This window comes from Myotis davidii, unplaced genomic scaffold, assembly GCF_000327345.1.
Source record: "Myotis davidii unplaced genomic scaffold, ASM32734v1 scaffold329, whole genome shotgun sequence".
Classification (NCBI taxonomy): Eukaryota; Metazoa; Chordata; class Mammalia; order Chiroptera; family Vespertilionidae; genus Myotis; species Myotis davidii.
In genome coordinates this window covers 1,338,404-1,353,106 of record NW_006300374.1, presented here as the reverse complement: position 1 = coordinate 1,353,106, position 14,703 = coordinate 1,338,404, and the positions used below count along the sequence as shown (strand labels likewise).

The following is a 14,703-nucleotide window of genomic DNA, read 5'->3' as shown; positions in this document are numbered from 1 at the left end:
CTGAATGAGTTTCTGCTTCTCTTCTTTCTCCTCCACCCAGTACTCACTTGGAATGACAAAGTTAGATGTGATTCGGCATTCTGGGCAGGACCTGGGAAACAATGAACAGGCTGCAGTGCAAATTCCCCTTCACAGGCCCACTCACGGACACACCCTGGTGCGTCACCTCCAGATTTACAGACTTAAACTCCAAGTCAGTGGGCATCTCCTGAAAGGGCTCCCAACATTGTCACACAACTGACCATTTCCTTTGAGGCAAGACAAGCTCCTTTATAAATTCAGCTTACTGGCTAGCCAGTTCATTAAAAAAAAAAAAATAGAACTTAGGTTAAAATAAGCAACAAAAGAAGACATTTCACACAGACTCCTTTTTCTTTCGTTTAAATAAATTTATTTCTTGTAACTTTGCTCTGTTTAAGTTATGTTGTTTTTGTTCAGTTATGAGAACAATCTTTAAAGGATGGTGGATTATTGGCTAGCTTAATGGATGAAATAGGAAAGTGGCAAATGTAAAACGTCAGGAAACATACATTCAGAGCTAGGTAAGCTTGTTCACTGAGCCTAAAGGGGCTAATCCGTTAAACAATCTCCTCAGAAAAAGCTTCTACTAACTGTTACATAGGGTTTCCTCATTCAAATAAAAGTAAATATACCAACTAACCTACAAGCTAGCTGAAATACAAACAAGAAACCCCAATTCAAAGAATACCCCCATTTCAAGATAAAATGCATGCATTTAAATGCGGTCCATCTGCTTGAAAGTTGGCACAAGACACTAAATTCTTCCCCAAAATAGAAAGCACAAACGAAGATTGGGGAGGAGTCTCACTTTATGATCTTGCTCTCAAATTGCTTAGCACTCCTCCACTTGCGAATACACTTGAGACAGTAGGTGTGGCTGCAGTTGGAGAGGATCCCGAAGCAGCACTCACTGGGGTTGGCTTTCTCATAGACCACCTCCATGCAGATCCCACACACTTTGTCCTTACTGCGCTGGATGGCAAACGAGAGCTCCATGTCCTTCTCATGGGCCTCAATGCAAGACTGGAAAAAGTGGAGAGAGAAGTGTAATCAAGTCACTGGACAATGCAAGACTTTACCGGACAGTTAATGGCTCATGTTCAGAGAACCAGAGTCAGCTGAAGAGTTAGTGTTCCCAATCTGACAGCAGCTTTGTTCGTTCACAAGTACAGGTACACTGACATTTTGGGACTTGACATTACCACAAGTCACACAATAAGGACTTAACTTCAGGAACTGAAAAATTACACAATTTTCTCAATCCTGCAGGCCAACCCCTGTTATCTTAAAGACCGTTTGCATGCTAAGTTTGTTGACTTTCTCATTTCTAGATGGAAAATGCAATTGGGATTAAGGCCCTAATTTATAATCTGTCAGAAAACAGGGTGAATGAAACTAACATTTATTAGGTGGCAATTATGTGCCAGGCACATAATTTGCACATAAAAAACAGCTTTACTGAGATATAATTCACATACCAGGTAATTCACTCATTTAAAGTGTACAATTAGCCCTGGCCAGTGTGGCTCAGTTGGATGGACTGTCATTCTGTGCATGGAGAGGTCACCAGTTTGATACCCAGTCAGGGCACACACCCAGGTTGCCATCTCCATCCCCAGTTGAGGGGAGAGTGGGGGGCAGAATGCAGAAGGCAGCCTGATGTACCCTTTCACATCAGTGGTTCGTATTCTCTCTCCCTCGCCTTTCTCTCTCTAGAGAAAAAAATCTCTTAGTGTGAGGGTCTTATTTCTTAATAAAGCATTCAAAAAGCCCAAGAAGGAAAATATCCCTACTGACCAACATTTCAATTCACCAAAAGTTTCTCTGAAATGAACCAAACAAACGGGCAATGCCGTGGAAAAGAAAAATATAGTCCCCATACCTATTAACATTATGCCATCCTAAAAACTTACTTTTATGTGCTGTGATCTCTGGGCTGCGTCCACTGGGTGTAGGACCTGCAGCCCGCACATGTCACAGGAGTCTCCGTGGAGGTACACGCAGTTCTCCCCGTAGCGGCACTCTCCCACCGCTGCATAGGGACAGAGCTGCTTCTTTGCGTCCACGGCCGCTGGCTCCTTCTCTGGCTCTTCCTTGGTCCCCGAGCCCTGCAGGGGTGCTTCAGTGCAAGAAGGGGCAGCTGAAATGTTTAGGAGAGTGGTAAAGGTCCAACATGGATCAGGCAGATAAACCGAGCCTAACTGAAAAGAACTTTCATTGAACTCCAGAACAGTTTACTGAACTCATTTTCTTACTCTTGGAAGAAATTTTTTTTCTCTAATGCTGGTATTTCCGAGATTAGGCTGGTAAAAGGGGGGTGGGGAGCTCTTTATGTATCTCTGTGCAACTGTACTGATAATGGGAGGCTTCAGTTTTTCAACATTCTAAATTCAATACTATGGGGATTCATTGAGTTTCTTTCACTCCATCTGTCAGTTTCAGGTAACTCATTTAGACTTACAATTAGGCTGCATGTGAAGACTGGCAACCAGAAGGTTGTGAAAACTCAGTTAATTGATGCACTATACCTAGCCCTCTGACTTGTTTTTATTCTTCAAAATACTCACTACGGCCACAGTAGGGCTGCCCAGGAACAAACTCAATGGCATTCACCCAGTCTTCTGAACCTGCTCCTACAGTTGCAAAGTTTGAATTTGACTCAGCCTCGCCCGTATTCATTTCAACAATCGGTCCAACTACTGGTGAGAGACTTGAGGAAGCAGCAAGGGATGGTTTTGCAGTTAGATCTGTAGCAGTTGCTTCTTCCTGTTTCAATGGTTTGCTATGTTCGTATCTAAAAAAATAAAATTAAAAGTCAGTACTCGCAGTCTAAGCAGAACCCTCTAGATAGGATATCTATTCCCTGATCCGTCCTTGGGTTCTTTGTAAACTGCTGTGCACATGAATCATCTGGGAAATTGTTCGAAGGCAGACATCTATTCTGCACCCATGTGATGCTCACATTGCTGGCCAAGGGACCACACTTGCGAAACAAGGTCACAGACAAGGGACAGACAACGTTGGACTGTGTGGCCACAACAGACTGATTCATCAAAGCAAGGCTGACTGACACTCAAATTCAACAAGTGGAAATATGGAACACATTTTACCAAAAAATAAATTTAAATGTTCCCATTACTAAAATCCAATCTGTTACCTTCATATTCCTACTTTGCTTTGTAGTACAAATCATTTTGAGTTTCCTGCTATCAGCTACAAAGGCCAGTGCATTTTATTCCATAGCCTGCAATCATGCAAACTGAGCACTGAGAGGAGGGAGCTATCATGAATATGCTTTTATCATCTTACTGCCTCCTCAAAAAGCGTGAAGGAAGTATTCTTTCATCATTTTAGAGGTGACATAGACGATGAAATGGTCAAATAAGTGGTATGCTAGGTCTCATGTAAATCGTAAGCTGCTTCTCACAAAATGGCAACCATTGGCCAAATCTAGCTTATTCTCACCCTCCCCTTTTATATTTATTTTATTTTAGGTAATCCTCACCTGAGGATATTTTCCCATTTATTTTTAGAGAGTGGAAGAGAGAGGGAGAGACAGAGAGAAACATCGATGTGAGAGAAACACATCGATGGGTTGCCTCCTGCACGTGCCCCAACCAGGGCACCAGCCAGGGAGGAACCTGCAACCTAGGTATGTGGCCTTAACCAGAATCGAACCCACGACCCTTTAGTCTGCAGGCCGACACTCTCCACTGAGCCAAACCGGCCTGGACTAGCTATTTATTCTTTTTTTTAAAATATATTTTATCAATTTTTTTAAAAATATATTTTACTGAGTTTCTACAGAGAGGAAAGGAGAGAGATAGAGAGCCAGAAACATCGAGGAGGAAGGGAGAGTGATAGAGTTAGAAACATCAGTAAGCTGCCTCTTGCACACCCCCTACTGGGGTTGTGCCTGCAACCAAGGTACATGCCCTTGACTGGAATCGAGCCTGGGACCCCTAGGCCCGCAGGCCGATGCTCTATCCACTAAGCCAAACCAGTTAGGGCTAGTTACTTATTCTTAAATGAAATTTAGAACTCAGTTCCTTGGCCCGTGCAGTAGCCACTTTTTCAAGAGTTCCAGAGCTATACATAGCACATTTTCACTATCAGAAGCACTGTTCTGGTTTAGTTTTAAAACCACAGGAAACCTCGGAAATCTAGCCTCAAATCCTCACTTTTCAGATTAATTCCCTGACTTGAAAGGGGACAGCAGAAAAACATTTTATTTATTTTCACAGCCTTCAAGATAGAAGAGGACCTGGGCTTGTAAAGAAGACAGGCTTTAATTTAAAATGCCTCTCCAGAGAGAAAGGGTTCAGGGCTTTAGGAATTAAATGTCAAGATCCAGAAATAGCCCTGGCCAGGTAGCCCAGTTGGTTAGAGTGCCATCCCGATATACCAAGGTTGTGGGTCAGTCTCCAGTCAGGACACATACAAGAATCTACCAATAAAGACATAAATACATAAAACATCAAATCAGCTTCTCTCTCTCTAAAATCAAATTTGAAATTTTTAATAAAAAAAAGATGCATAGCCCAATCAGTTTTGCTCAGTGACTGAGCATCAACCTATGAACCACAAGATCATAGTTCGATTCCTGGTCAGGGCACTGCCCAGGTTGCAGGCTTGATCCCCAGTAGGGGCGTGCAGGAGGCAGCCGATCAATGATTCTCTCATCACTGATGTTGCTATCTCTCTCTCCCTTCTTCCCTGAAATCAATATATATATATATAGATAGATAGATAGATACATAGATAGATAGCTATAAATATATATAGATATGACACCCATATTTTAGTTCTTTCTCCTTTACCATATTCATTTTAAGGATTTCAGGGTAAATGACTTCAAAAGTCATTAGACACTTAATAGATTATCAAATTGCAAATATTATAACTTTTGAAAGAAGTGCATTTTGGTTTTAAGGCAAATTTATCAATGAATCAACAAAGTATGGTAAGTTGCCGAAACCGGTTTGGCTCAGTGGATAGAGCGTCGGCCTGCGGACTGAAAGGTCCCAGGTTCGATTCCGGTCAAGGGCATGTACCTGGGTTGCGGGCACATCCCCAGTGGGAGATGTGCAGGAGGCGGCTGATCGATGTTTCTCTCATCATCGATGTTTCTAACTCTCTATCTCTCTCCGTTCCTCTCTGTGAAAAATCAATAAAATATATTAAAAAAAAAAAGTATGGTAAGTTTTTCAAAGCACAGAGTATTTCCTAGAAAGTTCATCTGTACATAAATTTTCTTGCTTTCAAATATTCTACAATTTTCTGTGGGTATAGAGAAGAATGTTTTAAGAACAGACTAAAAAGGAAAAAAACCAGACTAAAAATTTGAGAAATAAACCGGGTGACTTTTTTTTATCAACACCTGGTTATAGCCATGCACCATACGTCAAGAACAGTACCATCTACTGAGGAATCAAATGTGAATAAAACGAGGTCCCTACTATTAAATGAAAATTTATTTTGAACATTAACCTTTTAAATTAAGAGTTCCTCAGGAAAAGAAATGTATATCAAACAAAAACAACTTTATTCTAAGGGATTACATTGAGGAGAAAATACAGTATTTAAATTTAGACTAATACATTAAAAAACATATGTTCTAAACAACAAAAATATTTTCTCAAGTCTACCTATTTAGGCAAAGTTATTCACTTAGTGCAGTGTAGATCTATATAAAATGTGTTTCCAAGTAAGATTTGTAAAGACAAAGCAAGAAAAAAAAGAGTAAAAGCCAAGACTTACAATTCTGAAAGACGTTTACCAAAAAGTTTCAAAGGTCAAATATAAGGTGATGGAGGAGACCAGACTGGTATTGAGCACACAGTATAATTTACAGAGGATGTATTATAAGAGTGTACCCCTGAAACTTGTTATTAACCAATGTCACCACAATAAATGTAATTTAAAAAGTGGTTTAATGAACCATGGACCTCCTTAAGAGCAGAGATGGCCAACTAGGCCCTAAGGCCAAATCCAACCAGCGCTAACAATGGTCACAACATCTTTAAGTGGTTGAAAAAAGTATCATTTGATGGCACAGATTATATGAAATTCAAATTTCAGTATCTCAAAATAAAGTTTCTATCTAATATATCAGCTTATATATGTAATATCCATGGCTGCTTTTGTGCTACAAAAGATCCTTATGGCCTGCAGAGCCAGAAATATTTCTTCTCTAGCCCTGTGGAGCACGTCTGCCAACCCCTGCTTAAGAGGATTCTCACATCTATTAGATTCACAGTCTGTGAGAGTAGTTTTGTTATAGTTATTATTTCATGGATTATCACAGAACCACTGATCTTTTTAGTCACAGTGTTAAGTGATGAATTAAAGCTAAGCTAACACTGAAACAAGTATGAGCTTTTCTTTCACCTTCTGCAAAAACTCTGATACATACAATCAATTTCTACCTAAGGACATTTTATCAACGTTTCCCCTCGTTCTAAGCAAGAGACTTTTCTCTAGACTGGCTTGCAACTCGCTACTCCTAATCACTCAACGGTCTGATGTCTGCCTGTAAAGATTTTAATGTATGAGATTTAATAGGTCCAGAGGGCAAACCCCCTCCAAAGCAGTTGTCAACCAAGGCAATACTGCCTCTTTCTCCAGGGGGTGTGTTCAGGAACAATGATGACCTGGCCTCACTGGATAACAGCACCACCACTATGAAACACTGATGTGGTACCACTTCTGAACTGCTGGAACTAGAATACTATCTTTCATTATAAACTATCCCCTGGATGAGGAGTTAAATTATTTTAAATCCCTGGGCATTGGTGAAGTTGTATAAAAAGATCCCTAGAGAGTAAAAGTGAAAAGTAGATTTAAGTCCCTAAGCATAATTTTAACAAAAAAACAAGCAGTCATGGAACCAGACCCTCCCCAGGATTCCCTCCTTGCCTGTCTATAATCCAGCTTGTAATAATCACCCTCATTGGCCTGTCCCAAGGATATTACCCACAACTCCCCTTTCAGGCAGAACCCCAGTACATAGGTTTCCCTAACACCTTTCACTTTATCGTAAGTGCTCTACATCCAGTTCAAAACAGCATCATTCCCCAAAGAGGGAGTTGTAGCCTTATTATAAAGAAAACTTAAGGACATACTGGGATTTTCTGAGGAGAGTATCACTGTGCCACTTTTTCCTTTCCAGTAATATTGCAATGAAAAAAATTAAAGCAAATTATTGACTGCTACTCTCAGACATCAGGAGTTCTACTTCTAAGCTCCTACAGTCACATGAAAAGGACCTTTTTTTCCTCTATTCTTGCTAGATTTCCTAATAAAACATATGTGATGACCTAACATTAATGTCTCACCCATCAATAACATCTTAGTCTTTTGAACTCTAAGCATTTGAACCCAACAGCTGACAACAATTCTTATCTAATAGGGACACTCAAATTAGCTATGACATTGCCAATCTGTCTTACCATACTCCGCCCTTCAAAAGGTGGAGCCCAACCTCCTCCTGAACACGGGCTGGACTTAGTGACTTGCTGTAATAAACAGAACATAGTGGAAGCAACAGTGAGGGCTTCTGAGACGAGGTCATAAAGCCATTGTAGCTATGTCCTGCGCTCTCTTGCACCACTGCTCTGGGAAAGCCAGCCACCAAGAGGGAGGATACTACAGGAGCCCTAAGAAAAGGTTCCTGTGGTGAGAACTAGTCTCCTGTTAGCAGTCATCTGAAAGGTGATCCTCCAGCCCCCCAAGACTTCAGATTATGACAGCCCTGTACCAAATCTTGACTATAAATCAGAGTCTGGGCTAGAACCACCCAGGGAAACCACCTTCACATTCCAGATCCCCAGAAACTGATATTGTCTTTTAATCTGCTAAATTCTGGGATAATTTGTGTAGCATCAATAAATAACATATCCATACACCTAGATATTTTCTGAAATGGGAATATAAAGAAAGCTCTACTCAATTCTGAAGCAGAACCCACCATTATTGAATTGCAACTTAACAGGATTATGGTGCCAATTCAACAAACAGAAATTACTTAATTAATCCCTCTTGGTTCCCTAACATTCTGAATTAGATACTAGAGATATTCTTGAAGCACTTTCCCTAAATCTTAGCTTATAATTATTCTTGGGAGCTGGGATGGGGACAGGTTTAGGGAAGTTTGGTTGGAATGACAAACCCTCGTAACGAGCAACCTGATACACTCATTTTTCCAATGCCTGTGAGACTGAAACCAGTTCTCACCATAGAGAATTGAAAGCAGTCCCGCTTGGTCCAATATGCATCTCATTCTTGGTTTAAAAAGGAAATGTCATACACAAACATACCTTGACCACTCCCTGTCCCTAGGTTTGCAGAAGTTGCTCCTTGGGCATTAATTAAACTTAGAATTGTATTACAAATTCATTTTTTAAAATGTATTAATATTCTTTCCAAGTGAGAGATTTCTGTCACTGCACTAACATTCCTAAATAGTCCTTTTCAAAGCATTATTTTAACCCTAGAAATTATAAAGCTATTGAGATTATGAATTTTATTAATTTTTCCAAATCCACCACTGAACACAACTGATTGATGAACAAATTCTTACCTGCAGCGGTCTCCGTAAATACAGTACCCTCGCTGAAAATACTTGCACAGCACACCGTATGGACTGTCAGAGAGGTCATGCGAGTAGCGACAGTTATCTCCTTCCTTACAAACCCCGTGCATGAAATACCTGTGAGACAAGGAACCACATAGCTGGATTAAACGGGATGGAGCCAATACTCAAAGAATTCATGACCAATATATTCCACCAGCAATACACTAGTACTGTATACTAATCCTATACCCATAATTATATTCTACACAAAACATGTGAAATGCACAAAAAAAATAGAACTAGACTATGACCATAAAGTTATCCACAAAGGCACCACAGGAGGCTGCCTATAGACACAAAGTTTAAATTTAAACTTCGATGCTGTCAATCTTATCTTTCCAGGTTAAGTTAAGTGTGACAACTGTTCTCTAGTTATAATCCTAATGGGTACATTCTTGTTTTTCAGTAACTTTAGCCATAGTGGCAGTTCTATCTGCTAAAAAATAAATAAATAAATAAAAACCTAAGATTAAAAGCGAGAAACAGTGTGGTGATTGGGGAGGGGGAATGGGTGGAGGTGGAAGAGGGTACAGAGGAATAAATGGTGATGGAGGAAAAAATAAAAAAGCAAGAAACAATGAAGACTGGACCAGGTCAGACTACTGCTTGTTTCACTTCAAGAAATTATTGTAATTATTTAAAAGCCACATGTAACCATACAAGCAAAATTTGCTGCGAAGGTAGGGAAGAAGGAAAATCATTTTATGTCCTTGGTTAGCAGAACGATCTCCCTGTGCCTTAGCGAGTGCCCGTGGACTGAACTAGCAGCTTCCCTCTCATGTCAGAGCAGGACTCAGCGGCCGCTAAGTGGATCAGGACCAGCATTGCCAACAGCACGTGGGGATTTGCTAGAAATGCACATTTTGAGACTTTATCTCAGACCTTCTAATCTATAACTGGGGTAAGAGGGGGCTAAGGCAGCAGCAACCTGCATTTCTCTAAATGACTGTGGATCAGGGAAGCAATAAGGGTTTCATTTTAATCCTGAAAAGTGAGTAGAACCTAAAAACACACCACCCCCATCATCCCATCACTGACTTAATAGGATTAGTTTTTCTTCTTTTAGTCTTTCTCTTGAGCAGGGTTATTAAGATTTCATTTTGGCAGGCTACACCTCCCGAAATATGCGCCTTGCCACCACTGGTACAGAGTAAGGGAAAAAGTGCCTATTTCCTGGGTGTAGGTAGAATATCAGTAAGCACATTCCACTTTGCCCACTAATTTGGAATGATACGCAGAAAATAAATTCACATTTACCTAAGGCTGTCCCCAATTAAAATATGGAAGGTTATTCAGCAATTTCCTGCAAGTAGATCGTCACAGCAGATAACATGGAAAGAAAGAATACCACTCTGGTGGAAAGGTGTTAAGATCCTTAAATGCCTAGGACTGCAAATCCATCTATATAAAAGCCTAAGCGATCATTATGGCGGAACGCCAGACCAATCTGTCGATATGATGTGCACTGACCACCAGGGAGCAGATGCTCAACGCAGGAGCTGCCTCCTGGTGGTCAGTGCGCTCCCAGAAGCTGGGCTCATGGCTGGCCAGTGCAACGGTGGTGGTAGGAGCAGTGAGGGTTCATGGGCTGCGAGAGGGCACAGGCCATGCTGAAGAACACCACCACCCCACCCCACCCCACCCCACCTCAGTGCACGAATTTCGTGCACTGGGCCTCCAGTAACAAACACACGGTAGGTCAAATTATACTTAACCTACCCCAGCAAAAAAACAAACAAACAATCAAAAAAAACCAAATTATACTAAACCTAATCAAACTTGGGTTTGAACTTTCTCTCAGCTACAGGGCTACTTTGTGTAAGCTTTAAAGCTGTGAGCCATATCACCCAAATTTGAGCTACATTGTAGCAACAGATAATATTTTAAAATATATGTTTACTGCCCTAACTGGTTTGGCTCAGTGGATGGAGGTCAACCTGCAAACTCAAGGGTCCCAGGTTCAATTCCGGTCAAGGGCATGTACTTTGGTTGCGGGCACATCCCCAGTAGGGGGTGTGCAGGAGGCAGCTGGTCGATGTTTCTAACTCTCTATCCCTCTCCCTTCCTCTCTGTGAAAAACCAATAAAATATATTTAAAAAATAAATAAAATATATGTTTACTGATTTCAGACAGGAAGGGAGAGGGAGAGACAGGAGCATCAGTGATGAGTCATTGATCAGCTGCTCCTGCACACCACACTGGGGATCGAGCCTGCAACCTGGGGATGTGCCCTCAACAGGAATCAAACCGTGACCTTCTGGTTCACAGGTTGACACTCAACCACTGAGCCATACTGGCTGGGTCCAATAGATAACTTTTGACTGCATTAAGTGAAGTGATTAAAACTTAACAAAACTACTATGCAAATAAATAGCTACATTGTAATCACTACTATGGAGTAGTCATGCTTTTGAGTTTCTATAAAAGTATCCACAGTTGAAAATATGGTATTCATTAGAAACAGTGTCACTGTTTGAATACAATTGCTCTCTGTCCCATCCCCAGTGGGAACACTTGCTCTTACATTCTAAGTAAGACAAGAGTGCCTAAACCCTCACTATTTATTTGGGGTCAATTTGATGTCAGAGATGCCTGTGTTTTTAAGGCTTGATAAAACATCTACCTAGAGATAAAGCTGGGTGGTAGCTCCTAACTCTCAGGCACAGTACTTGGAATTTCAGGTTTGTTCTTAAACCCTATTCTGCCATGGTCTTGTTCAGTGCATTGTTGCACTTAGGTTTATGATGCTCTTCTTTATGTCAAATTAAGTCATCCAGGAATCACTACCTGACAGCTGCTTACCTTACTTAACCTTGTTTGCTCAATCTTTTGCTTCAAGGACCTCAAATCCCTAATACCTGCATCTTAATGTTCAGCATGACATCTTACCTTCACACTTTTGCAACACCTACACCAATATTACTTTTTAATATCCATAATGGGTGGAAATTTTTAGAATCTTTTGCCTTGCAGTGGTGCTAACACTGTTGGTATACCCAGAATTATTGACATTTCTCACAGTGAAATCCCTTCTTGCCAACCTATCTCTGTGTAAGTCTAAGCAACTGGGATGATAGTGTAAGTTATAACAGATAACAAAAAAAAGCAACCCACTCCCAAGAATTTCTCGCCAAAACCAAACCAATAAAAATGACACCATTAAAATCCACCTGATGCCCCTGCCCAGGCTGAGCTTGCCCATCCCTGAGGTGAAGATTTCTGAGCCATACATTTCTGCAGTTCCTTCCACCTGGAAGATTCTGTGACTCCAAGCAGACATTGTCAGGTAATAAAGACATACCACTGACAAGAATCCCCTGACCTACCTCTTGAAAGCCTAAGCATGATCAAGATGTATTAGCCTGCTCACAGTTCCTCTAGCATAGTAACAATCTCTTTGGGAATTTATAGAAAATTACAGATCATTAATTAATTTAAGATTTAATCACTTAATCTGCTATTACATTTCTCACTTTGATATTTTAATGTACCCTATTTCTCAAATTGGCTTGTAAATTCCTGGTGGTTAAGAACCATGCTTTATTCTGCTTTTACCTCCTCGGTACCCAAACACAGAATAGGTTTGTTTCCTAAAAGACACCATTCAAATTCGGCTGATGCCCCTGCAGAGGAGAATTTGGGGGCCATGGTGAATCATAGCGACAGTAGCAAATTAAATCTCCCTAGGCTGGAGGACTTCAAATGCCGTCCCTTCAAACCCAGAGTTGTAAGCAATGAATTTCACCCACAGATATCAGAGCACTTAAAGACCTTCTGAAATTTTTCCTTCATTTTTAAGCTATACCAACCACACTTACGGCCTGGTGGGGGCAGCATAATACAGTTTCTTGAAAAAGAGATATCTAGGATTTTCTTAAGCTGCAGAAATAAAACACAGGATAGAATTTGGAGAGATTCTGAACAATTAAAAACAAATATCCATCCTCCGAACAAGTACTAACTTCTAAGAGTATTATACTCTAGGCGAAGAAAGCCAAAATCCTAGGAATGAGGGGGAAATGGACACAAAACACTAGAACACATCTTGGACTCGAAGTTTTAGCTATCAAATACACTGAAACTATTTATAATACAGTGTTATCACTTCTTGGGCTTTTGGCTAAGATCACGTGTATTCATAATACAGTGCATTTCAGCATTCCCTTTCACATCTAGCACACACTCGTGTAGGCGCTAATGCTTATTCACTGAATAACTGAATGAGGTAGTCCCAGAAAGACATATACATATGTCCCATTTAAGTCCTTTGTCTTTGCTAATTCACAAATGGTGTTTTCTTGTTGTTTTGTTTTTTAATGAAAGCAGAGGAACATTACTAGTCTATACTGAAGTGGATAATTGTAGGTGTGGATTTATCAACATCAATTCAAGTAGTTACTGAATATGCCAGGTACCTACAAATAGGATGAAGAAATAGCCCTGCTTTCAGAGCTCAAGTCTAGAATAAATGAAGATATCATGATACTCCTCTGTTCAATAAAGTGTTTGTTTTTTAAATAGATCATGTTGGTACCTAAAATAACTAAAAACAATGTCAACCAAGACATTATCAACTAATCTGCACATTTTTTCAGATATCTGTCTAGCAAGCTACTGACAGGTTTATGTAATAAAAAACAAAACCCTGCACGTCTAAGCCTGTGTAGTGTTTTCTCCCCCCAAATACTAGATTACTCAGGTAGGTAAATTTCTTTAATACATAAATCAATTGGTTCATGGGCAAAGAACCACCGCTGGTCTGGGAACGATCAGGCTATTTCATTAACTCAAAGATCCTAACTGCAGGCAAAGAAGAACAATCAGTTGGTAAGCTGTGTTCTCAATTCTGATGTTACTGGTGAGGAACTAGAAAAAGAGAACCAGAAAAAGAAAAAGCACCTAACAGCGGGGAAAGTGAAGCACAGGAAGTGACAGTGAATTCTGTGCAGAGATGTCAAGTTGGGCTCACGCTGCAGACACAGCAGGATCACCTGGAGGCTAAGTATGTCAGGCTGGGGAGAGGTTTCCGAGCCTATTTAGATTGGAGATGGGGAGGGAAACGGAGGCACTGGATGGAGTCCTTAAAGAGGTCACATCTTCTAGGGAGATTAAGTTCATTGTATGAATGTAGAGTGGGGCTGCAAGGCGAATGGCTGTAAAATTCAGGAATATAAAGTTACACTAGCACTTTAATTTTTTTCAAGACTCGAACAGGACATATCAAGCAACTGCAGCACGTAGTTACATGGATGGGAATTCTTAAATTACCATTTGGGGATACCGCACTTAATTCCTTTCCTAGGGTCTACCAACAACAGCCTTTATGCTTCCCCCGTCCTGTTACTCAAAGTAAAGGCAATTAAGCTTATCATCTATGCCTTAACTGCATCATGTTAAAGGCTGGCAGGGCCTCAATCTCGCTGTTAATGCTAGAACAGTGAGTTCTGTATATTAGGAATATCTTTGCGTCTTAATTATCTCACACAGATGAAACCGGCATTTCGGATGGATTTTTGCAAATGAAAACTTCTGCTCCTACTGATCACATTTTTAAAACCCAAGCATAATATCAAACTAAATGCTCTAACCTTATTATATATACATATATATAGATGTTATATATGACAGCTTGACAGTTTTTAACATGCGTATACACATTCCTATAAGAGCCATCCACTAACCACTTTAAAGGAGAAAAAAAAAGATTTTCCCTCTGACATACCAAGCCAAAACAAACCCTCTCCTCCGGGCTGCAGGAGGTCTCTGACTCCCTGCAACGGAGAGAGGCGTGGATTTCAAAAAGAGAAACATTTCGCCCCGGGAGGGGAACGGCAGCTTGTAAAACTCAGGGCGGAGGATGCCGACCCGGCCCGGCTCCGCACACGGTTCCCAGACAAAGCTCAGAACCGCCAGCCTCGATAAACATACAAAGAAATAACAAAAGCTACTTCTCCGGGCGGGGCGGGGCGGGGACGCGAGCAGACGTTACAATCCGATGACACGGCGGCGGTGCCCCCGGCAGCCAGGCCACCTGGCCCCCACCCGC

General features: G+C 40.9%; 1 protein-coding gene across 1 annotated transcript in view; it reads right to left on the bottom strand.

Annotated features, from left to right (window-relative positions):
• Positions 1-368: 368 nt before the first annotated feature.
• MKRN1 (makorin ring finger protein 1) overlaps positions 369-14,703 on the bottom strand; it is a 14,762-nt gene continuing 427 nt past the window's right edge. Inside the window, exons 2-6 of the mRNA XM_015572661.1 lie at positions 14,380-14,644; positions 8,603-8,731; positions 2,589-2,815; positions 1,935-2,161; positions 369-1,044 (exon numbers count right to left, since the gene is read on the bottom strand). Coding sequence (XP_015428147.1) covers positions 826-1,044; positions 1,935-2,161; positions 2,589-2,815; positions 8,603-8,731; positions 14,380-14,644 — 1,067 coding nt within the window. The 3' untranslated portion in view covers positions 369-825. The remainder of the gene's footprint in view (positions 1,045-1,934; positions 2,162-2,588; positions 2,816-8,602; positions 8,732-14,379; positions 14,645-14,703) is intronic.